The sequence below is a fragment of the Hypanus sabinus genome, chromosome 20, assembly GCF_030144855.1.
Source record: "Hypanus sabinus isolate sHypSab1 chromosome 20, sHypSab1.hap1, whole genome shotgun sequence".
Classification (NCBI taxonomy): domain Eukaryota; kingdom Metazoa; phylum Chordata; class Chondrichthyes; order Myliobatiformes; family Dasyatidae; genus Hypanus; species Hypanus sabinus.
The window spans coordinates 10,534,125-10,559,565 of record NC_082725.1 but is presented as its reverse complement, the minus strand read 5'-3'; the positions used below and the strand labels follow the sequence as shown (position 1 = coordinate 10,559,565).

The following is a 25,441-nucleotide window of genomic DNA, read 5'->3' as shown; positions in this document are numbered from 1 at the left end:
CTTATTAATGTATTTCTCAGCTTGTGAATATAAATATATGTTTGCATATATTTGGTTGTGACCACAGATGCAAATCTAAATTTTAAATATTTCCAAGCCAATTTAATTTATAAAAGAATCACTGCTGTCCACAAATCATGCTATTAATCATATAGCAATACATATATTTTCAGGGATTGCATTTAGATAACAGATAATTTACGTTAAACCACATATATACTGGTCATGAAACCTTGAAATGAAATGAAGATTATGCTATTCACTGTCCAATCCTTGGATTGAAGAAATCCTTAACTACCCATTCAGACATTATTGAAATTAGAACAGATATATATGATTCTAACTTCTGATCAGTATGAACATATACATAAATAGCAAATATAGTATTCAAATAAACCCAATATAAATGAAGTAGAACAAAGTTATGCTAAGATTTAAAAAATGTTAGAAATAAAAGATCAGTGGGAAAGAGAGGGAAAGAATGAGGGGCAGAGGGTTCAACAGGGCAGTGGAGAGAAGGTGATATACAATTGCTTCTTGCTCTCTCTCACACATACATATACACATATACAAACATATACATACACATATACATATGCATACATAGATAAATAGATTATAGATATAAATACATAGATAGATAGATAGATAGATAGATAAATAGATAGATAGAAATAGACAAATAATTTACTTAAACTATATTTTGGAAAAATGATATTCATTGGCTCTTTGTCTAATTATTGTGTGAAAATGGTCAAACCATTTTTAAAGACTACATAAGCCACATTATTACAATTACTTGTTTGACCACCTATGATAGTGATAATGAGATTGACTTTGTTAGCATGTACTCATTGGAACTCTGTCATGACAAATAAGTCAAAAGAAAAACAGGTTAAGTTATACCTGAACTAGAACTGCTGGTCTTTTGCTTGGCATTTTGGCGTGACTCTTTCATCCAAGGGAAAATTTGTTTACTAATGGTGGTTTGTGAGGTAAGTGTGGGGTTTTTGCTTGTGCTAGATTGATTTGAGTTGTTGCTGGCATTTTGGGGTGGGGATACAGATGGTGGGGGTGGGGGTGGTGGAGGTGGTTGCTGCTTCTGTTGCTCTGCAATAACAGGGAGATGGCTCGTTTGGTTGGCACTGGTTCGCATGCAGCTCTCATTAAGATCATTGGGCTTGTGATGAGGGGCAGAGCTTGCAGGTGACTGTAGAGAGCAGGCAGGCCGGTGGTAGTCATTTTCCACATGGGATGAAGGCGGATATTGCTGCTGGCTGGCATTGTAGTTAAAACCATTTGCTCCTTGGTACGTGTAACCACCGAAAATCGCAGAGCTGTCGTAGTATGTTGCTTTTTGCATCTCGTTGCTTCCCAATATTTATTTCGCAAACTGACAGGGTCTTGACACCCTTATAGAATAACATTGGCACCCGGTGTCACGTGACTCTTCTTCCAATGGCCTCTTCGGGTAGACCTAGGGTTACCACAAACAAAACCATAATGGTGAAATGGTACAAATCCATCTTACTCTCAATAGCAGCTGACATCAAAAGCCATAAATGAAAAAAGTGTGCAGCAATATTTGGTCACACAGCTTAGCCCGAGGCGTTCTCAGTATAACAGCAGTTTAAAACTGACCCTCAGCACTAAATGCTCAGTGTGGGTGAGAACCAAGCATTGAGCTCCTTCAGATTCTGGTTTCTTGTTTTATTTTGTCTGATTATGGAAATACAATACTGCTTCTGGTTTCCTGTGAACCATGGATTTCGGGAGGTTGACCTAAAAGCAGACTTTCTTTTCATTAGGTAGTTAAAAAGTAACACTGAGTGCGAATAAAACAAATGTTAAAACTAATGTATTGTGATTTTTGATTTGTGCACATCCGTTTAAATTGGTCAATTTTAAATATGCCGACCATTATATAAAGCAGATATATTGACATAAGTTCACACAAATGATTAAATCATTTGAAATATTTGTCCAAAAAAAATGAAACCAAAGGAAAGCAGTTTTTGCAACGCTAACTTTTCAGCAAGGATAAATACAAAAAGTAAACACTAACTTGTGCAAAGTTCCTTTTAAGTAACTCTTTAAAACTATTACCAGACTTTATTGCAGACTGTATTTCCGTGTTGGCCAGTACTTGAACATTCCTGCCATATAGACATTAATGGTATTTACGCGGCTCCGGAGAGGAGCTTCGTTTTAAAATGCTTAAAGCCGGAGCCTTGGACAAGAATTTCAGTTCTTGCCCAGCACTGAGTGCATTGTTTTCTAAATAATCTAACTGGTGTTTGTTTTGACTCTCCTGATTTCCCCAGACTGGCGAGCAGAAATGTCCTGCTTTTTTTTTGTTGGTTCCACTTTAAACGGGTCACCATTTGGCCGGGCGGAAATTTTCAAGCCTTCTTTTTTACTGTTTGAATTCTACCTGTTAAATGCATGATGGATCGGAAAGCGCCAGGAACCTGAAAAACTGGCGTTCTTCTTCATGACCACGGTGTGAACCTCTCTTCCAACCAAACGATAATAGGCTCTGTCTCTGAAAGTGCTCGTAATTTGATGTATGGGGGTCACTAGGCCGGGAGAAGAGTTGAAAACCCAGCCCACAGAAAGCGCTTGCATCACGAGAAAGGGGCAGTAAACAACCCACTTCAAACCTTTCAGTTAATTATTATTTTCCTAAAAAATACATCCATACCCGTGGTTAAAGAATAATTTTAAACTGTCGCGCGGAATAAATTGATAATGTTGAATTATTTTTGCATTGGATATATAAAGCTCGCTAAGGCCTACAGATCACTAATTAATCTAGAAATGATGTTCGGATACTTGGTCATTGGTGGGTTCCTCGGGTGGGTTAAGTATCCTAAAGATCCCTGTTTACACCGGAGTATTATTTTCTGAAATAAGTTAACCCTATCGAGCAAACCATTGTTTCCACGGGGTTCCTTTGCCTCAGTCACCCTAATTAATACAAAGCGAATCTGTATGAAAAGCCAAAAACTGCAGATGATGAAAGTCTGAAATAAAAACAGAAAATGCTAGAGGTGTTCAGCAGGCCAAACTGAGATTAGTTTCAAACTACTTTCAAAACGATCACTCCAAAATGTTTTCTCCGCGTTTTGTATAAATTTATTGTCCGGTTAACACTGATGAACTACTTGGCCCTTCTGTCCTCTTGTACATCCCTATTTTTTCAATAAAACATAGTTCACAGGATTCCAGTGAATATAACATGAACCTGGAGCTATCTTCAAGGCCGCTGTAATTTTTTTCCGGTCTATAAATGAAAATGAAACTGCCGAGGTGAACAGGCGGGATAAACTTGTGCTAAGGTTTTAAATGACACCTTTTGTGCGTTTCTGAAAGTGGGCGCTTCAAACGCTAAACTATGCTTTTCAAAGATACATTTAACCTCCTGTCTTCAGAACGAGTCATGTGCCATTGTTGACAGCAGCACTTACTGGTCCCAAAGCATTTTAAATATTGAAATCATAAAATAGCGAGTATTACGCATCAGACTCTCCACAGCTGCGCCTGAAACCTAAACCCTGCGACAATTTGCTTAAGGAGCTAGTTATCGCCATATGTATTGAGTTATTGGGATTCAATGTTAAGAACTTGTCAGTAATTTGCCTTATTTCCAGTTCTTACTATATGATCGAAACTGTTTCACAAGCATGCATAAATAAACTAACGGGGAAAGGTTGTGAATTCTTCATTCCTTTTCGACGAATAATTAATTGAACCCCCTGTGAATCACTGTTCAAGCACCAAAAATGTCTTTTGCTCTCTCGGCCCTGCGTGCCGTCCGCCATTTTCCCTGAAGCAACAAACACAACTTTACTCACCTGTATAAACGCTATGATTTAATTCTACATAATTACACTCCGATATTTTGCAAAATAATTTTGTTCCAATTTCTATTTTAAGCGAAATTATTTACTCTCGAATTACTCTTGATTCCTGTTTTGTTTATATGTCTCAGTGCAGAGATGGTTGGTAACTGGAAGCACACACGCTGCACAGATAATACTGCATATTCACGTGTGTGCGTGTATATTAACTGCCATTTGGCCAAAGGGTGTCAACTGAAGTAACATATAGACTTCACCTAACAATCCTTTCACCAATTTAGAAGTCTCTTCAAATTCTAGGAGTACTTTCTAATTTATTGCACAAATAACCCTAAGCTATGCATACTGAAAGTAAAAAAAAAAATGCCTCCATAACAGCCTTCGGCGTTCTCTACATCACTAAGGTTAGAAAGGTGGTAAGGTTGAAAAAGAAAGCATTGGAACCCAGATTCTAACAGGAAGAACAGAATGAGTATCTTGGTAGTTGTGTGGTGGTGCGCCTTAGGCTGCATTGTAAGCAATAATAAATTCATAAAACTTCGAAAATACAGAGGGAAGCAGCTCAAAGAAACCGATCAAGGGCGAAGGAGAAGCAGAACATTGAAATGAAAGACTTGAATTGGAAGCCTACGGGTATCAGTCACGATATGAAAGGAAACTATAGCATGTGAACTTTTCTTGAACCGAGATTTAAGTCATATGGTCATAAATCACTGGGACATAAACTCCGCCATTCACGAGTGATAGCCTATTTGTGTCCAGCTTACCTTAGTCTCTGACGATAGGCGCAGACCACGGCACAGTATTTTCAGATTCACCGGGGGAAATCGATAAGCAGAAGTTTCAGAACTTCGGAATTAATTGGAATGAAGGCAAACAATTACTCTTGAGCGCTGAAATTCGACAACGGCAAATGGGGAGAGGAAAATGGTAGAGCTGAAAAAAACTGGAGAGAAGGGCTGTAGCTTTTGGATGGCCACCCTTGTGATTATGGTAGCGCGCCCTGGTCAGGGAGATAACACTACTATCAGCTTCCCTGGCTGCTCTTATCTCATACCAAAGAAATGGGGTATGTTTCTTATGAATATTGAATGCTAAAAGCGCGGATTTTAAGTTTGCTGTCTGGCAGTACTGAACAGACAGGCTGGGTAAACTCCCCCGAAACATAGCGTCACAAGTGAAAAATTATGCAAATTAACCAACACGGAGAACACAAGCGCCTGGGTTTGGCAATCACTGAATCTATGCAATCAAACTTGAAACGAGCTTGTCCCATTTAAATCAACGCACTTTTTTTTTAATAATCACTCAGATCCGAATGGAGCTTTGCGTTCTTCAAATGTGGACGCAAACTTTTGCATTAAAAGTACTAGCTTAACTTTTTATTAACTCCTGGTTGCAAAGAAAGGCCTTTGTTTGAAATACCGCACGAGAATAGTTAAGATGAAAAACGGCGCAGGAGTAAAAGTCCAGCCGGTTTCAAACCGGTTCAGTCGATTCTAAGGCACATCCAGTATTTCGGTACTCCCGAAACTAGAGGTTTTAGAAATGTTAAAATCAAAGTATTTCAGCTACAAGAGTAAAAAGTTACAACTGGGGAGGAAACGAAAGAGAGAAGGCGAGCAATGAAAGAGTATATGAGCTATAGACACCCCTTATGCATACCAATGCTTCTGTCGTTTATGGCTACGTAAGATTTATGACTTCATGCACTAAGGCTGTAAACAGAGCACTAAAGAGAAAACACTTGCCCCTATCGCTTATTGCGATGCAACTACATGAAAGGGGAAGCCAAGCAGCGTAGGAGGGAAGATAGGGCCAAAAATTCACTCGTATGCAACTTTGCAAGTAAGCCGCTCAATGTTTTTTCTCTCTGTAGTGAAGTACTTTATTGTCAATGATCAGCCCTTCCACTATCTTAATGTGCTGACTCCGACCTTTTCTTCTCTCGTGAGATCGTACGAAGGTGGGAAAATAGTAACGCCAACGGATGCTGGATCTTTTCTTTAAAACTTTCTACCTCTTAAGTTTGGCTCCGTGAATTTCAGTTCAGAAGCGACTGGATAGAAATTGAAGGCCCCGCTTATGTCAGCGAACCTTGTAAAGTCACTATCCTCGGATGTAAGAAAACTGCAATATTGGATAAGAATCTATTTTTCTTTAACGGATGCAAATATTTACAGAGTAAACGGAGAGAGGTGGAAGTGACGACTGCTTGATTTGACTTGATATTAGCAATAGATGCCAATATTTTAAACAAAGAGTCTGTATAATTTACTGCAACCGTCACACCTTCCATTGTGAAGGTATATTTGTTCAATATAAACGGAAATATTACATTTTCAATCGGTGTTCTAATGCTCGGATAATGCTAATTACTATGGTACAGCATCCATGTTACCATCTATAATATGTTGAATGTAACTTTCTGGTGTGTGTCTTTTTATATCCAATATCCAAAAGCACACGTGATTTAAATTGTAACAACCTATTGCGGTTCATTTGTTAGAAGCTCAGGATAACCCGTCGCTTGAACGGGAACTAATAAAGGTGACACCTTGCAGCGAGAGCATTTTCTGTTCTTAGCCACCATTTATCTACTTAGGTATCATAAAAGTTTAGAAAACTCACCGAAAGTTTGTACAGTCTCTGCGTTTGCTTGTGTAAATGTTATTTAGGACAAAGTCTGCAACGAAATCGAGAAACCATTAATTTCCACGCGATAAAAAGAAAGGCGCCGGGAAGCTAAAAATCCTTGTTTAAGAGCATCGACTAAATCTACATGAATTATTAACGGACAGAAATCAACCTAAGATCTCAAATCAATTACACGAAGATACAATATTCCAATCAATGAGAAAAAAAAGCGTCCAAAATGTACGGATCTTCGTTGTATATCGAACGGATTCTTCTAAGTAAAGGATTTATCATAAACCCAACATGTAGACCTTCTGTCCGTCATCGCCGGTGTCGTATTTTATGTACGCATGTCTTCCCAAATGCATCTGCACTAACCCAACTTCTTACTGTTCTTTAAACATGTAAAACGCTATGAAACTGTGTGCTGTATGTTTTAGTCATGTTGAATTTGCTTCAGTATTGGATAATGGTCAAGAAAGGAACTGTAACTCAAGTGCGATTAAAAAAAATTGAAACCTTCATGAAAAATCTTTGTCCAGTGTTTACATTTTATATTGGGGTGACGGGGTTGTGATAGAAACGGCAGATGGGACACACGAATTTAAATGGGCAAACAAAACCGTGCTCCAGAGTCCAATTAGGACAAAAAAATACTAACTAAGGCGATGATCACTCTATGTGCATGGAACCGTCTGTGAAATAATTGTTTGCAAAGTCACGATTGTGTTCAACACGTTTAATATTCAATTTCTCTTTTAATCGCATAGATCCCAGAAACGAACTTTGTTTATTGGCAATTATATTCTAAACATCACTACCCTCCTCCTCTCCTCAGCCCACGCAATATCCCACACCCACCCCACCCAATACTTGGCTTAATTTTGCACGATTGGTAGAATTTAGCATTGGTAGGATAACCGATCAGGCTATCAATAATTGCCAATGTGATTTGTCATATATAAAAAGAAGTAAAGCATTCGTTAAAGCAGATTGCATTGGCATGGCTGTCCCAAAACACTGAAAACATAAATCAAATCGCAGCACTCTGACCTTTTCTGAGAAGGGCTCACTGGTGGGTGCAATTTTTTTTATATAACATTTGCACCCACCAGCATAACATAACGAGTCTTTTCCTGCTTTTTTCACCGCAAATGTACTCTTAAGACAATGGCAGTATTGAGTTGGGTTCCATCGCCTATTAATTTATTTCGTTAATTTTTTATGCAGTCAATATTCCAACACAATGACGGCCTGCTAGTAAATAATACCCCAATACAACCTGCTTTGTACCTCAAGTTAGTCAAATATTACCACAGTGACGATGGAGAAATGTGGGCAACTGTGTTTAGATCATTTATTAAAGAGCTTGCTTGATATTTTCCCCCATGAAATCATTGTGCAACACACACACACACACACACACACACACACACACACACAGACACACACACACACACACACACACACACACACACACACACACACACACACACACACACAAATAGAACATTCAATGCTCATCCATGAAGCGATGTGATTCATTGCGATTTCGATAATTCTCACATAGTAAGGGAAAACCTAGTAACCTAAATTTGAAGGACAGAACAATTCATAAACTAGCTGGCAGGATTTTTAAAATGGACGATGAACCTTTCTTTGTAGCTTGCTATATAAAGAATAAAATGTCAAAAAAGTAAATGTACATTAATGCCCATGTGTTATAATAATCATTTTATTATTGGCTCTTACAACCAGAAATGTTGGCGTCGAATTATTTATAATAAACATACATTGTTTTGTTTGTACTTATTCGGACAGAGAGCGGCCATTGACAGGATTTCAATATTCGATTGTTCATGATTTAAGGAACAACACATACAATACAAGTGATCCGCACACCACTGTACAAAATAACTTCTTTTATATTTACCATATGGAGAGCAAACATTACTGGAAATGGACTAAGCGCCGAAACAGGCAGAAAAGAGGAAACTAAGCGTGTTTTGGCACAATCTGACACCCGTAAGCCTTTCCACTGACCTTTGCCTTGAACAGCAATAACTCACCATATTAATGAACAATCAACGGAAGCATTTGAAATACCTCAAAATAAAATCCATTCCGCTAAATGCAGCATCTCTCCCTGTTCGCATATATCCCTTCATGTGAAATCCAGCGCCCAGAGTGCAATCTCTTTAGAAGAAAAAAGCTGGCTCTTAACAGAAAGTGGAAAAGCGTAATCACAGCCGAAGCCAGCCTGGGTCTCCGATCCAAATGCCACAATAATGCGCTGTATTATGTGCTCACGTGGTCATACGTCAACTTAAATCCTTTTATTTGAATTTGGGAGATAATTAAAGGAATACTTTTTTTCTCAAAGTCTAACTTTTTACCCAACAAATCCTAAGAAGTTTCTTAAGCTCAGTTTTGTTGGTATTGCAGAAGGTTGTTCCGTGATAATTCCTTGCAAGAAATCCGCGATAAGGTAAGTTGGGTCGACTGTGTCTCACGGTGTGAAAGACCTCCATCCGGAGCATGTAGGCTGAACTACTTGGAGCAGACGAATAGCTGTTTGTAATGGACTAAAACTGGGGTCTGGAATTTAAATCGATCTATAAGAAAGCGAGCACTCCACATTTTCGACCCAAACAATCAGGGAAGCCCCACAGCGGTTAAGATTGTGTGCGACTCTCCCTTTTTTTCTGGGCGTGCTTTTTAGAGCGCTATTGTATTGGACTTGCTTAACACCCACACGTTACACCAAGCTAGTTATGGGGACTAGATAAGGTTGGTATTTACCTGACAAAAGGCAGTCACGGAAAGCTAAGGTGATTTTAGTCAGTACAGCACAGAGTGAGGGGGTAGACTTGATAAGGACATAATGATTCTGATTTTCCCCCCAACTGAATCGTAAACCGTGCCTGTGGGGTCACTAATGCAAAATGTATGTTTAGATGCTTCAGGGCAAGTTGATAACGCGCAAAATTTCTTGGGCGTAAGAAGGCTAAAGTAGTTTCAACATGAGACTTGGGAACATGAGACATTGGGAACCTTCGAAGAGAATAGACAATTCTATTAATTCAATAGAACTGAAACTCTTCACTTGTTTTTTTAAGCTATGTAACTGCACAATAGATTGAAAGTTCGGGAACATAAAACATGTAAGAGGTAATACTGGTACACCTAACAATTTTTTCTGGATTAAAATTTTTAAAATGCGTTATGGCAAGGATTGGTATCTGGTATCTTTCTACTTCGAGCACGTAACTTCGTCAATTTAATTTTATTTGTAAAAGGCTGTTTCCTTTTGTAAATTCTGTCCTTAGCAGATAGCCCTTGTTGTTTTTTTCTTTCTTTACGTTCTTCTACATAACACTTTATGTCTTATCGTTTAATATTTCTGAAAGTCATTATTTAAGCATTCATTCTAATCAGTTTTGAACAATGTGGATACACATTCTTCAACCTATATTCTCGTCAGTAAACATTGTCTAATGCCACAAATGTTGCAACATGGCTCTGAATATAACACTGAAAGTTTTAAGAAAACTCGCACACATTAAGTTTTCAGTTCCGCAGTTAAGACGAGCTGGCAATGAATTGAATGAAATTATGATCGTTACTATGTCTTCCGATGAAGGACGAAGGACAATCTGTTCCACTTTTAAACTGAACATACTTTATGATTGCACGTTCTCCAGATTCTTAACTCGAACTAAACTCCGTGTTCCGAAAAGGCCGCAGTAAAACTTTTAACATTGAGTAAAACAATAATGAATTATTGATTAATGACTTGAAGCTCGAAAGTTAAGAAGCACGTTTACATAAGTATTTGATTATATAGTATAACTAAACATATGAATGATGACAGATAGATAGATAGATAGATAGATAGATAGATAGATAGATAGATAGATAGATAGATAGATAGATAGATAGATAGATAGATAGATAGATAGATAGATAGATAGATAGATAGATAGATAGATAGATAGATAGATAGATGGGTTGATAGATAAACGGCTAGATAGATAGACAGACAGACAGACAGACAGATAGAAAGGAGTCGATCTTTTATTCCAGCTTTCTTTGCAGAAGGAAATATCCTGTTGTCGGGACGTGGTGAGATCAAAAATTTAGCGTAGAAAAGTTTAAAAAGTGAATTGAGCAGGGGAATCCATCCTGGCAATGAATTCACTTAAAGTTCAGGGCATGTAGTTAGATTATTTTTCGAAGTCAGGCTGTATCTCAATCCTAGGAAAGTTAGAAAAGACTTTTAGGAATACAAAATTCAACCTTAAAATATTCGAGAAAATTACTTTTATCAACGCATGCATTTTTAGGAGTGAGGGGTCCAAATAAAGGGGCCTTCGGGCTTGACGATAAGCAATGACTTCCCTTTCCTTAGGTCAAACTTTGAGCCATCAATTACTAACTGAACTGGAATTTTTTTCCTCTGTGCAGATAGACAGAGCTACAAAGAAGTCTTATAGCTTACCTGACAATTCAGCCAAATCCAAACCAGCCTCAAAGGACAGATAAAGACTGCTGTGAAATTGATAATGTGCTTTCAGGGGAAAAGTTTCAACGCACGCTGAAGATCCTACATTTTCCAAATTATCCGGTCGTTCTGAATATATTGAGCGGTGCTTGCTCCAGGCATATTTCCTTTCTACAAACCTCTCTCAAAACAGAAAGGCCGGAGAATGAAGTTACTCCCCTAATACTGATTCGGCGCCCTGCAAGTGCTGATCTGTTTCCCTTATAGGTTTCTGCAGCCGTCTGGGGTACTAGTTTTCTGTGAGATCTGTGTATTAGAGAAAGAGAGAGAGAAAAAAAGAGCCCGGGAAACAAGCAGGGCCAAGCCGAGGGGGGAAAAAAACCTTGTGGAATCCGTTCACGTGACTTAAAAATAATTGTTAGCAGAATCTGGATTAAATTTGGTTATTAACCGCATACAATAAAGTTTCTGTGGTTCATTGTTAGGCGAGTATGCTTGCAAACTGACATTGCATATATGCGATGTTGATTTAGGAAACAGCTGCACCAGACTTGAGAAGAGCTAAATCCCAATGCATTACAGAGGTAAGGCTAAAACCTTGCAACACAGTAAAGGGGATTTGCACTTTAAACCCTAACCACTGCCACCCGTTCATTTACTTTTTTTTTAAATAGCGAAAATCTAGATATTCGTATTTAACAAACAATATAACCGGCTAAGAAAATTTATTGCGTTGAAATCTCACAATTCACGCTGCTTAAGAAAGAGAGAAGAAAACTGGTTTACTTGGACCTCAAAACAGTAATTAAACTGGGATTCCATGCTCATTTCTTTCTGACGTTCATCTGCTTGAAAACCCAAGAATTTATAAACCGTTCAAACAAACGAAAGGGCCAAATGAAACAATTGTATTTGGTTAAATCTAATTGATGTAAACCGTAAAAGGAAGGTCTCAAAAAAAAAGTAAAGCGGTTATGTATCAGTAAAATTCTGGTTGGCTTTCATTTTAAGAGTGGCATATGAGAAACTCATTTCTGTGTGCGGGTGCAATTGACAAACCCATCACAACAAAACATTAAGGCCGAGTAATTTATTGCACATCTCATTCCACGCCATAAAACTACTCCAGTTATCAAACGACAGTTTAAACTAACCAGAAAATTTGAGCTTTCTCATTACTTCTAACCTAACAAAAATTTGGCAATAGAATTTATTCGATTTACTGCGGGCATAATATTACCATTAATCCAACGGATTTTAAGGAGTAAACAGATAGATTAAAGGCGCCTCTGCCATTCTATCCCAAATCGATTCTTTCTTGAGTGTCTTTCTTACTGGCAGCCTCTTTTTTCTTAGAAACTCAAGTTTTATTTCCCATTTTTCGCGCTGTTGAAAATTTCACATCCCGGCCTAATATTCTAATCCCAATTGGATTTTCAATGTTCCAACATGAGATGGTCGTGAATGAATATTCACTTTTAAACTGTATTTTTATTCTCTCTATGATAAAACTGCAAATCAAAACGGAAATGCAGCGCTTGTAGATAGTTACATGAAACGGGGAAAAAATGAGAGAAACGGAAATAGGCGGTGGCTCTTTGATGTCCTTGTAAGTCGAGTAATAATTAAACAAAGAAACGCGCTAGTATTTCAACCCGCTTCACTGTATTTTGTTGATTATAGCTGGGGAATCGCGTGTTAGCTTCAATAAATGGGATGAAATTTGCTTACTAACTTTATAAACACAGACATTTGGGAGGTTTACATTGGAATAACGCAGGGACCAGATGGCAAATAAAGGATAGTTGCACAAAGCAGTTGAAATTTGTCAATCTTTTTTTATAACAAATTAACATGTAAAGGCACATAAACTGCCCTGCACAACTGCAGTTAGAGGAGTTTTCCATACCAATGTGTCAGGAAAACATGGGAATCTTAACCCATACTTATTAGTATCTTGAAGTTGGTTTTCCTGCAAGTAATTAGTGGGCTCCACGTTTTATTCTAGAAATGTTTAAATAAATCAAGCTGTATGTTTGTGGCTCCAGTGAATTCTTTGAGGTTGTTGTGAACCCCTAACAAAGGAAGTACCCAAGGCTTTTGTTCCCTCAACTAACCACCAAACTGACACTTTCAAATGGCTCCATGACTACCTTTTTTGCGCCTGGGTAGTACATTTTAACACGGAAGGAATCGGCTCTGCCGAGAGCATACCGCCTCTCATCTTATAACACCCTTGGAAAAATAAATGACATTTTCATTTAGTGTCCACTGATTCCGATGAACTGTAGCACCTAACCACCTGTTACTCCCAAATAAGTGTACCTGAGACTAGCCATGGAATTTCAGCATTACGCCTAATTCCATTTAATTTTTTTACCTCCTTAACTTTGGTCTCCAGCCCATCACAAATCCCAATTTGGTTATCCTGGTGCTAGCCCTGTTTCTGAATAGAGAGATCCAGATCTGTAAGAAGCATTCAATGTTAAATTAAAGGACAGTTGCCAAATGTGCAACTCATAATGTGCTTGTGCTGTTCCAATTTTAGGAGGTGGATCCAATTACAGAAGTGTTTTATTGGAATGCCAGCCCGGAAGTTCAAGCATTGTACTAGCCGGTATACTGTCGCAATTATCTTGTTTTGATTGATCATAACGAATAGTAGGACTAATAAAATGTACTTGAATGGAGCGATAAGACATTTAATTAAGTGCTATGTACTTTTACTAATGATGGTTTATTGTAAATATTGGGAGCAGTACTTAATTACGAGTGCAAACAAATGCACATTTTATGAATGCCCTTTCTCCAGGTAACAAAATCAAATCATATCTATTAAATAGGAAAAGAATATTAAAAAGGATGAATGCATTCTCTGGCGAAGATAAATTGCGTCTATATGAGTTCAAAGTTTATTCCAACAACGGATGAAAATAAATGAATTAAAAATTTGAATAATCAACAGGGCTGTGGAATTATCGCAACGTGTAATAAAGACAGGTGTTTCTGTACAACTCTGTCGTCTTATGTGTATTGTTCATAGTTGCACATCAGATCTAGACAAGAGCCAGGCAGTATATAGTCAGAATAAGTGCATCACTTTGTTCAGAATTACATATGTTAGTACATTTACTAGAGCAGCATAACTCTGTCATTTATTGTAAATCGCTCAAATTAATGAATCATAGAGGAATTTAGCTGATGCCTCTTCATTTCCAAACGCTCCTGCCTACAGTTGCAGCCCTGCGCATGTAAGAGATGGTGATTTATTAACGACAGGAAAATTGAACAAAGCAGCTCAGCTACACCGTGGTATCCAGGCATACATACTGTGAACTAGAACATCATCATATGTGTTTGTATTTGTTGCAATTAATCATGAAAAAATCTAAAATATTACTGACACGCGAGAGACTGACTAAACACCATCACAGACATGCCGTGATTTAAATCTGAATACTAAAGGGCGCTATTCATCACATTTATGACAGTTTTAAGAAATAAAAAAATGTTAAAACATAAACAGAATAAAGGAATGATCATAAAAACACTACTTACCACAATTCTTAGCTGATTTGTGCCACTTCACTCTGAGACAGATCTTCCAATTATAGACTTATTTTTTAAGGAAACTTCATTTTCACATCAGACTGAAACAGATCTAGTGCGAATACTGACGACTACATATCTATTCCGGACCGGCTGCATTAATTATTTAATGAGTCACGTGACGGGAGAGATTAAAATTTCAATACATACACGGAGGAGACGCGTGACCCTTTATCTTGGAGTGTGGAGTTTTTTTTCCCTCTTTGCGCCCTTCTTACTTGAATCTTTATTGTTCGTGGGGTTCTTTTAGTGTTTGGATGCTCGCTGGTAAGTGATAATGCAAAAAATGACTGGCCTGTCCTGATCCCAGATTTGACAGGTCCGCCATTTATGTCACCTACATTTCGAGCTGCCTCAGTCCAATATTCCTGGGCATTTCTTCAAGCTGTCTTTATTGTTCGCCTGACAGTTTGATATTGAAGCTCAGAGTTACAGTACCCCGCATACATAACAGTCACAAGGAAGGCTCACTCTTTCATATGTGACTTTACATCCCCATAAGGCTGTTAAATTTGACACCGAATCGACCCTCACTAGCCACAGTCGATATTTTATTATACCACCCAAATGAGTATTAGGCTTTATTTTGTGACTAGAGGTCTTCGGCATCCTCCGATTATCATGGTGCATACACTAGTTATTTTAAGTGTGACAAGGAACATTATGCAGTAAAAACAGTCGATTTAATAACAGTCCCAGTAAATTTAATGGTTTGGTGGCAATTTTGCTTACAACCTCAATTGGCTTTACACTCAACCCATTTTGTTCTGGGCACTTTGCCCTTGTGACTCCGTTTACATGTTTCGAATGAAGAAATGCTTTTACAATAATTTTAATCAGTTGCCAACAACGCTCTAAAATGTCGACTGCAAAACATATAATATCAAGAAAGTAAGCACGTGTTTGGCAGAGGAAAAAAGTAACAGTTATTCTCTTCAATAATCCGAACAATGGACTGCTCCGATAGGTGAATTATCTCACGATTACAAGTGAAGGATTGAATCCATTCTCTTAAGTCATTAACTAAAAATGTGTTATTAATTAAACCATTCAAAACAACCATTGTTTCTTATCACGTGCAATTTTCCGAGCTTGTATATAAATCATTGACAAATCTCCTTTACATAAGCACACGCCGCACATTTAAAAACATCAAGTTAGATATAGTTGATCTGCGTGTGCGTGTGTGTCCATGAATGTACATGTGTGATTGTGCTTTATTGCGTGTGTAATATTCAATATTGTTGGATACATCAAGGTAGTTTAAATGCACATCGCTTGAACATCATAGAGTTTTTTTTTATAACGAGCTGTATTCTTTTAGTTCCTATCTGCGGGCATAGGAAATAGTGGAAAGAGCACTGTCCATCTCTTAAAGGTCAAGGGTTTGAGGGGGTCAGTCTGCAACGCTAAAAACGGCTAATCGGTCAGAAAATTTGTCCTCTTGGTGAACTCACTCTGGTTGCCCAGCCGTTGACAAACAATGCAACTTTTTATTACAAAAGGCCGTTCGATTTACAATAAACTAAACACATCAAAGAGAAAGAACAAGATGCAAACTGGGGTTTCATGTGCTCAAGGCACCTAAAATTTGGTCTAATAAAGGACAGGCTATAATCAACTTGCACTTTTCAAAACTGCTTTTACATATTGTAAATTGCCGCTTGCCTTTGAAATATGCGTCCTATAATTTCCTGCTGTAATAACGTTGTCCAGCTAAAACTCCACAACTTTTCAAGGATCTGGGGTGGGGGGAGTGTAGAGAGGCATGGTGTGTGTCGAGATGGCCACATTTTATTCAAGAGATCCAATGTGTTCATACACTTCTCTAAAAGAACACCCTTCAGACTTGCTGTTGAAGTATACAAAGAAGTATTTATTGAATGAGGTGATTAATGATTCTGGGTAAAATCTGTTATTTTCAATCTGTTTAAAATTCCTTTTTCAGATAAGCAAGCACGGTTGTCTAATGGCTGAAGTTTCTCGTCGTCCTTTCTTTTCCTCTCTATATTCGTTTGCAGTTGTCTTAAAGGCCTTTTACAAGCTGTGTTTTATAAAGTTTCTGCTTGATATTAGCTCTGGTTATTTGCAATTTCTTTTTTAAAAACAATGTATTTCGACAGATTGCGGTTAGAAAGTAAAATGTACAATTCAGTTAATTTTTGTGAAATTCCGGGAAAAGCTTCTGATTGCTTTATTTGTGAGAATTTTGTGAGTGACTACAGATTATTCCAGTTTTTAGGCAATAATTTTGGGAGTAAATGAACGCAACGCGCTTAATTGCTTTCCCTTCGCCACAATGTGATGCATCCGGTAATTTTGACTTTGTTCTTGTTATATTTTGTAGAGAAATAATTTTAAAAAAACAAGGAACGAAATTTCCTTGAGTGAATTTTAACACAATTGCTCTGACAAACTATCATTTGAAGAACGCACCATTTGATATACAGAAAAAAGAATTACGCTGATTTTCAGGAACGCTGATATCAGTGTTGCTTCAAACAAACAATATAACCAAGCAGATTAGATGATCGTAATGTTAGAAATCAATTGGTACGACTTTATATTTAGTGAATTCTTGCCTAGGTAGCCTCTTCTACAAGATTAACAAAACTACATAACAGTAAATATTCGCTTTATGCTCCCGCAGTTTATGTTTCCCTGACCATTGAGAACAAGTAATACTGGTTAGTGGAATTTAAATTTAACATTACTCTGGCACTTAGATGCAAAGTCAATCTAAAGAGTAATTTCACATGATTATATATACCCTATTACACGATCGGAAATATAACAATTAGCTTTATAAAAGGCCTTATTCGCCACCTTGCAGATGACTTATTATTTGATCGCCTCACATTTTACTGCATTATTTACGACCTAGTGACGTAGAACTTGATGTGGAAAGGCTGTAGAAAGATGAATTATAGACACAGACAATAATTTATCCTCTTTCGCTGGATTATTCTTAGGAATCACAGGCTATTTTTTTGCAAATTTTTTTAGAAAGCTAGATTTTTTAGTTAAAAATGTGAATAATTACTTAAATGTATGGTCACGTTTTGGAGTGGAAGGAGTTCTCAGCTTCGGTGTGTTTACCAAATCCTCGCTGCAAGTAAATTGTACACATAAGAACTGAGATGGTCCACGAATTAACGTTTTATTTAAAGCCTGGGGCTTTGGTTTACACACTGTAAATTATGTCTTTCGTTTCAGGAACATTTGGCACTGCACATAGCACACTGAAATATCCACAGAAATTACACAAATCTTACCAATGATTTGTACAGTTTCGTCACACTTGGACTGTACCAAAATTGTTAAATATACAACTCGACTGAAATCTCTGAATAAGCTTCTTGCACATTCGTTATACTGATATCAGTACCACAACTATATAGAGGATACAGATTTAAAATAAAGAAAACACCTTAAATAACGCTGGCGACATAATTTAGTTCCTATATATGTAGCATCTGAACAGTTTATTTGCTCTAAAAACCATTTCCACATCCACAAATATTGCTGCCCTTCTCATTTTCTAAAACATGTTTATTCTTATATTCTCACAAATATTTCAACAGACTACACTAGTTGAAATGATGACGCTTACGGTTCCTCACAATATCTATTAATCACGGTCCTTTGCTCTTTTTGCTTTGAATATCATGGTAGAAGCCACTTTGACAGAACTTAGCATCGGTTCATATAGGGATATTGAAGGATAGAGAACGTACCCAATGAAACAGTAAAACATTTTTAAAGTCTGCTGAGAATGGGTTAACACAATAGAAATGCGTGGCCCTAATGAGGTTAACAGCATATTTCCTTTGGAAGAAAATTCTCATTGCCAAGAAATCCTTCCACATTCAAGTCAATTATGTGGCGAACACATTTTGGTCCAAACTATGTTGTGGGAGAGGGGTTGGAGACTCGAAGCAGCTATAGGCTTGATGAATTTGGTGCTGAACCATCTGGCTGTGGGCCCTGGGAGGATACTTGTGTTTGCTGGCTTGCAGAAGATGATGAGCTAGCAGAACGCATCTTAGTGTTAGGCAGTTTGTGATCTTTCTTCCACTTCATCCTTCTGTTCTGAAACCAGATCTTCACCTGGCGTTCAGACAGGCAAAGAGTGTGTGCAATCTCAATGCGTCGACGCCTGGTTAGGTAACGGTTAAAATGGAACTCCTTTTCCAGCTCTAATACTTGTTGTCTCGTGTAAGCAGTTCGAGACCGTTTGGGTTCTCCTCCAGTGTAATTTGGGTTCACTGAACAAAAAAAAAGTAACCAAACATAAATACAGAGACAGGCACGAATCTGACAATGGGATTAGATGCACGTGAATGAAGGTTATAAAAGTCCAGAGTTTTTTGTCAAAGTGTTCTGACAACGGAGAACAATCTACTGCAATAAAATGGCTCTGGGTATTTAGGTTAGAAAAGCATCAAAGACACATGGCCAGAAGCGAGATCCAGAGCAATCAAATTTATGGGCTCTGTAATTACCGACCTAACAGTTAGGTGATCGTAAATCTCATGAACGGGCTAGTTACAGAAAGGGTTCCGCACATTCGATTTCAAGTGAATTTTAATTGTTTCAGTTTGCTTTAGTTACTTACCGGTGGTAACGTGAATTTTCTTCATCCACGGGTAAACTATGGGCTCTTTGCTGAGAGTACCCTTCTGGGCAGTGGGATTTTTCGCATTTTGGCCACACAATGCTGGTGTAGCTACTGGGACCACTTCACAAAGCTGATTCTGTCTCGGTATGTGATTTTGGAGGCTAGTCTGCGACTGCATATGACCCCTTTGCGACATGTCCTGGTTGCCAGTGCCTTGGACATTGTTGAAGCTGTAGGTCGGCTCTGGGTAGTTTGATTGTGGGTATAGTGCCTCATGATGGAATCCAGTGTCCCGCGGCCGCTCGTAGTATTCAGGAGATTGGCTTGGTATGTAGTTATTTTGAGAATATTCCTCACAAGGTGGAAATTTTGGCTCAACGTAGTTGGAGTTTATCAAAAACGAACTCATGGTCATTAATTTCTGAAGTGCAAAATACTAATTTTTCTCGCGTTGTCGTTTTTCTGTTCCATAAAACCCTCCTACTTGCTGTCAAGTGTATAAAGTTAGCTGTTCATGTGATGTAAGCAGCCAATGGGACGAGTGGCTGTGGGTCCCGGATAAGGAAATACACCAATGATGAATGCATGGAGTCCAGTGAAAAATTCCATATTATCATTCAAAATCTCGTTTCCCCGAAATTATGTTGCCGCATAGATAGAAAAAAAACTGTAGTAATCAGGAAAAAAATCTAATTGCAAAATAATTTTAAATAGGCAGTTATGTCACGATATTATAAAGACAACAGATATTTGCATGACGTGTGTTAACGGGGGAAAATATCACAAGATAGTGTCAAGAGATGTCTGATACTATCTTAAATAGTTTACTAATTTCTGAGAATGCGACTCTATAAGCATATATCGCAGGGAAGTTAAGGCTATTTGGTGGCATAATTCCGAGAGTTCACTGGAGTAACAGATGCCACTGAAGACATTCTGAGATTCAGCCTTTGAAAGAATTCCCATAAAATTCTTAAAAATGTTAGGTTTAATGAAATAAAACCTGTGTCTTTTCGAATATCTCAGTAAGATCTCAATGTAAAATCACATTCGCTAAGGGTTAGATAACACAAGAGAATGTTGAAAGATTGTGTCCAACTGCTTCATGTATACTACTAAACGTGATGTAATCAATTGATACTAACAACGTGATACAATAAAATTTTGTTAAAACTTCCATTTAATTGTTCGATTGTGCAATATTTTTAATTTAATATTGTCCTACGATATTATTTTTTAAAATCTGATTTAATTGAGCTAGGTGAAATAAGAGTGACAGAAACGAACATTGTATTATTGGAAATGGGCTGTTAAGATGTATACTGATTGCATTACTTTTATGTATAAAAACATGCAGAAAGCACAAATGTTCAGTAAATCGATTAATTTGAATGGATATATGTTAAAGGGAATTTAATAAACATTGTTAATTTTGCACAATTCAATCTGAAACGAAGCTTGTTTCATCTCCTTGCATAGCTAATTACTGAAAAAAAACAATTAAATTTCAGGTAATTCTACAATATCACGGTTAAGAGTGGATGCAGGAAACATGTAACTTTAATAAATCTTATCTGTTAAAGCAATGCATTAAAACACCAGTGGTATTTGATAACGCCTTCTAATGTTTACTGTCTTTTCCTTCAAAAGACAATAATAAATTGAGCAAGCTAATTAGCGTTTTAGATTAGTTAAACTGATTAAAATTCTATCATGCTTACATGCGAATTCTGATCTTTTTCGAATACATGCAATAAGAAGTTGCCTCAACAGAAGAAGTGGCAAGTTGCTGCATTGCGCGTTACATTTCCAAAATAAGCATATGCAATATGCTTTCTGGACTGCCATAAAAGTGATTCATTAGCATTCGTTCTTGTCAATAAGGGATGCGTTAAAATCTCAATTTTATTGTTTGAACGGCACACTGTATCCAGGCACATTTGCTCACATTTTATTAGAGTGGATCTTTTCCATGCACTGGAACACATATTTAGTAGAGTACATTTACCAACCCAGCCTGTTCTGCAGCGGAGTGTAATCGCCCATTAGAACGCGTTCAATTAAACACCATGCTGTAAAAATCAATTGACGTTCGGTGTAATTAATACATGCTTATTTCCACTACTCACCGTACAAGGAAGGGACAACTTAAAACAGCAACATAAATTTCTTGTGCGATTTTATTTTGTACACCCCCTAGAATATATTCTGTGCATGTTTATATTTAAATAAAGTATAATATTCCCTACAATGTTATGAAATAATATGGTCTAGAGTATGCCAATAAAATTTTACTTTCTTTTAAACAACACCCTTTATAAGAAATATAAACTTCCTAAAATTCTTGTGCCCCCACCATTACCACACGCCCCATGACTACCCTTTGGTAGGCGTAGTGTGCATTGGTTTGCATTAACCAAATAAATTGCCGGTAAATAAAGCAGTCTACTAATTAGCTCGAGTGATATCTGTATTTACGTTTTTTGTCGAAAAATGGGGAATTAGAGCTCATCGTATAAACACAGGGCGTTTCTGAAAACGAGCGAGTGTAGGTCAGTCGCCAAAGCATTTTTTCCATAATAAACAGAGATGGAGCCAAGACCCCCAAGTGTTACCTCGCCTGCGTGCACATTTGACATTTTTACTGCAAGGGTAGATTTACAGCCATTTTAAAGAGAGAGGCAAAGTTAACGCTTTTTTTTACGACATTTCCAAAACCTGGGCAACTTAAGAACTTCCACGAAATTTTAATTTTAGAAAGAGTCGAGTTCGTGAAATCTGTTTCACGTAAAAGAGGATTCAAGTTCTGAGGCACTGAATGGAAGATTTGTTTTCGCGTTTTAATAAATCAGAAATTACACTTTACCAGTCTTAACTCTTCCGAACAGCAAATCAGTAGTTTAGATGATTAACAGTTTCATATTTTCTTCATTAGGCGTCCGAATCCATCCCGGGGTTTATCAGATAGATTGCATCATGCCAAAGTGTACTTGTTTCGCATCTCTATCTGGGGCATGTGGTTAAAACAGCCGGTCTCCGAGTCAAAAACAAAATAAAACAAATAAAATGGTACATTTCGAAGATACATCTTCGAGCAGGCTTGCACCGCATCCCACAGAGCCGCACAACTGTGCATTTATTGGACTTCGACACGGGAAACAAAACAAAAGGTTTTATTCAATGAAATGAGATTTCGTAAGGGATACGCGAAGCTAAGTTTGGAAGTGACCGAAAAGTGACACCGTGTGCATTTTGTTTCTTATTAATCTTATACATTGACAGTCTTTGTTAAGTAACAAGGCGTGCCATTCGTGAGGCGACATTTTCATATTTGTTAGACGCGGTGACCTGAATTTCACCTCGGCCTTGGACTTAGCCATTTCTAAAAGGCCTATAGTGCTCTTTCAAATACCAGAGTGTTTTACCCAGGTCATTACCTTTGTGGAGGGGGGAAAAGTAGCCAAAATGCATGGTTTCTATACAGTCCCGAGTGTCGCAATAGCCATTTCTGTAGCCGTGATTCAATGTTTGTAAATATAACTTCTAGTGAAAGATCAATTCATTTGTAAAAATCTGATTGATCAAACTCAGAAAAAAATAATTCGGGAAAATATTAAATAACATTTAAAAATACCTGGGATCAGATAATTTTCTTTTTAGATTTGATATTAATTTTAACATACAAAAAAGTTGCACAATGGGCTGCATTGTGTTACTAATACATCTGCATTTAATTTGAAATCCATTCACTCGTGCCTCCATCCCTCTACAAACTTCTTCCCCAATATTTTATGTCAGAATGTCGTTCTCATAAAATAAATCTACTATTTTAGGGAAAACGTTTTTAATATATGACCTTCAATCTTAAAAATGGTGACAAGAAGTCCTGTTTCCTAATTTCACCAATGGAGTGTTCCCTCTCCAATGATTTCCCGCTTCGGAAAACGTTTTAATTTCCAACAAACTATTCTAGTAACAAGTGTCAAAATTGCAAAACGAAATTATTCGTTTAAAATAAGTTTTCCATCTTTCTTAGCGAAGGAAAAAAGGTCCATTTATGCATGATGGATTCCTGTCTTCTCTTTATTCGCATCTGTTATACAACATCATGCCGGTTCCTTCTTTCACCAAAATCCGCCACTTTTCTATGAGTCCCTTACTCTGTCAGAAATTTTACTCCTTTTTATCCATACATACATTAACTAAATATAATCTGAAATCTGTATTTTAAAGCAATATTGTAAGTTTCAAGAAGAATGGGATGGAGGAGTGGGTGGGGGTAGGGGGTGTGAAGAAGGTTATATGGACTCCGAGTAAAGATGGCTCCTTGACCTACTGAATAATGCATTTGTTTTGGTATCACATATGAAATAGATTGTTCTTTTTTTGCAAACTGTTGGTGTACTGATTATGCAATTTGGCCTGCTCCTAACAAGCATTAATTTCGTTTATCCCTACAACTCGATGCTCTTTTTACTTCCCTAATCCATTACCTGTGTGTTAATGATATTCGAATGCACGCATTCTCCAGTTTCTAGGTAGAACGCTAATATTGGTTTCCAAAATACGTTGCATCCCGTTACTCATAATTTGCTAACAATGATGAAAATCAAGAAATATAAGACCGTTTTACATGGCTTTATATTTTCTATCGGTATCTTAAGCTAGGACATATTTGATCATGATCTATAATATGACCAAACGGCAGCGGTGCTATTTAAATACTTATATTTGTTTAAAATATTATATCTGGATTTAATGCCCCAAACAAAATTTGACCTTCTTCTATGATTTAGTCGTTTACTTATTAGTTTACTTAGTCGTTAAGATTACAAGCACGGCTAACATTTGTTTGTAATACGTTTTAAACGCTGGCCGTAATCCTACAATGATTCTAATGTTAGCTTGTGTATTTGTCATTCTTTATATAATTTATATTTTCATATTACCTACAGAAATTTATTTTAGTAGTGAAAAAATAAGAGATAAAGACATAGCCAAGGAGTTGTTCAAATAAATAGAAGTAATTGAGCAAATAACTAAGCTTTTTAACAGCTTTATATGTAGTTATGTTACTCTCAGATGTTACACTTCCATCGATATGAACAAAACGGAAATGAAAAGAATACAGAGTAGGACACATACCTATATAATTTTATGATTTAAATAGGATGTCAGTGCAAACATATGTACTTTTGAAATGTTCATTAATTCTAAATTAGCAGCAGTTGTTCTACATTTCTTTTTTAAAGAAGGTTTCTATGAATCTAAATTTAATTGATGTCGATCTTTGCCTAGGGGAGGACTGTGTACCCTGTTGTATATTGGAATTCGACAGACTTCTGCTGTATTTCAAATCCTAAAATGCTTATTTCAGTGCGAACTTAAATAAAACAATTGAATTATCTTTTTAGACAAAGGTCTCTTGATTTTTTTTTGGTACAGTTTCGAAAGATTTACCTGCTACATTTACACGGGAGATAGGAGAAATACCGTGGTCGATTTTTCAATATGAAATACAATGTGTCTCCATCATGAAAAGAGCATTTTTTTTCTTTCCTTTCGTCAGTAATTGAGGTCGTTCAGTCGCTAGGGTTCACCTGGAGTCCATAGCATGATACACGGGTAACTCAAAGCTATTTTATCTTTTGTGCTGATAGTCAAGATCGTGCTATAACATTGACATCAAACTCTGTCTGAGCAGATGATTGTAAGTCGGGCAAAACGTAAACTTTTGACCCTCAACTTTTTGACCTATAGTTGTACCGCCCTGCCAACCACCGTACAGGGAGCCTTTTTCAAAGCCCCACTGAGGACTAAATAATATCCCCTTTCGTTCAGTATTTTCATGATGTACTGCTAATTTCAAGTTTTGGAAAGCTAAAGCAGTTGCACCCATTCCCTCTCCGTCTGTCCCACACCCACCCCCCCCCCCCTTCCCGACCCGTTCCCCCATAAGTGAAACGTTCTTTTAATCTTAAAAATGGCATGAAACTCAACAGTCTGCAAGCTGTTTATTCGAGTGCTCCTTTATTTTGTTGGATGTGCAAAGTGGGTAAGTTTTTTTTATGATTGCAGCGACCAGCCAATGTAATTATAGATAGTGTGGGTGAGAAAAACAAATCAATTTAACACGAGTTTACTTTCGCATTTTCGTTCTTTTCTGTTATACTGATAGAACAATGGGTACGCGAGCTTCCCCAGCCC

General features: G+C 37.3%; 2 protein-coding genes across 7 annotated transcripts in view; both read right to left on the bottom strand.

The window, feature by feature from the left end:
* Positions 1-25,441, bottom strand: part of LOC132378282 (homeobox protein Hox-A3) — a 43,725-nt gene that overhangs the window by 3,207 nt on the left and 15,077 nt on the right. For 2 of the 6 annotated variants that reach the window (XM_059945074.1, XM_059945069.1), the window contains exon 2: positions 907-1,477. In XM_059945074.1, the coding sequence (XP_059801057.1) occupies positions 907-1,363 (457 nt within the window). In that variant the 5' untranslated portion in view covers positions 1,364-1,477. Of the gene's footprint in view, positions 1-906; positions 1,478-4,630; positions 4,713-6,494; positions 7,341-8,606; positions 10,369-25,441 lie in introns of those variants that run through there. The other 4 variants (XM_059945071.1, XM_059945073.1, XM_059945070.1 and 1 more) reach the window with 4 other exon arrangements.
* On the bottom strand, positions 17,753-24,093 carry LOC132378286 (homeobox protein Hox-A4). The gene is made up of 2 exons (XM_059945077.1): positions 19,232-24,093; positions 17,753-18,881 (listed from the first exon to the last, which is right to left on the bottom strand). Exons 1-2 carry the CDS (start codon positions 19,647-19,649, stop codon positions 18,556-18,558), a joined length of 744 nt encoding a protein of 247 aa, XP_059801060.1. The 5' UTR covers positions 19,650-24,093; the 3' UTR covers positions 17,753-18,555.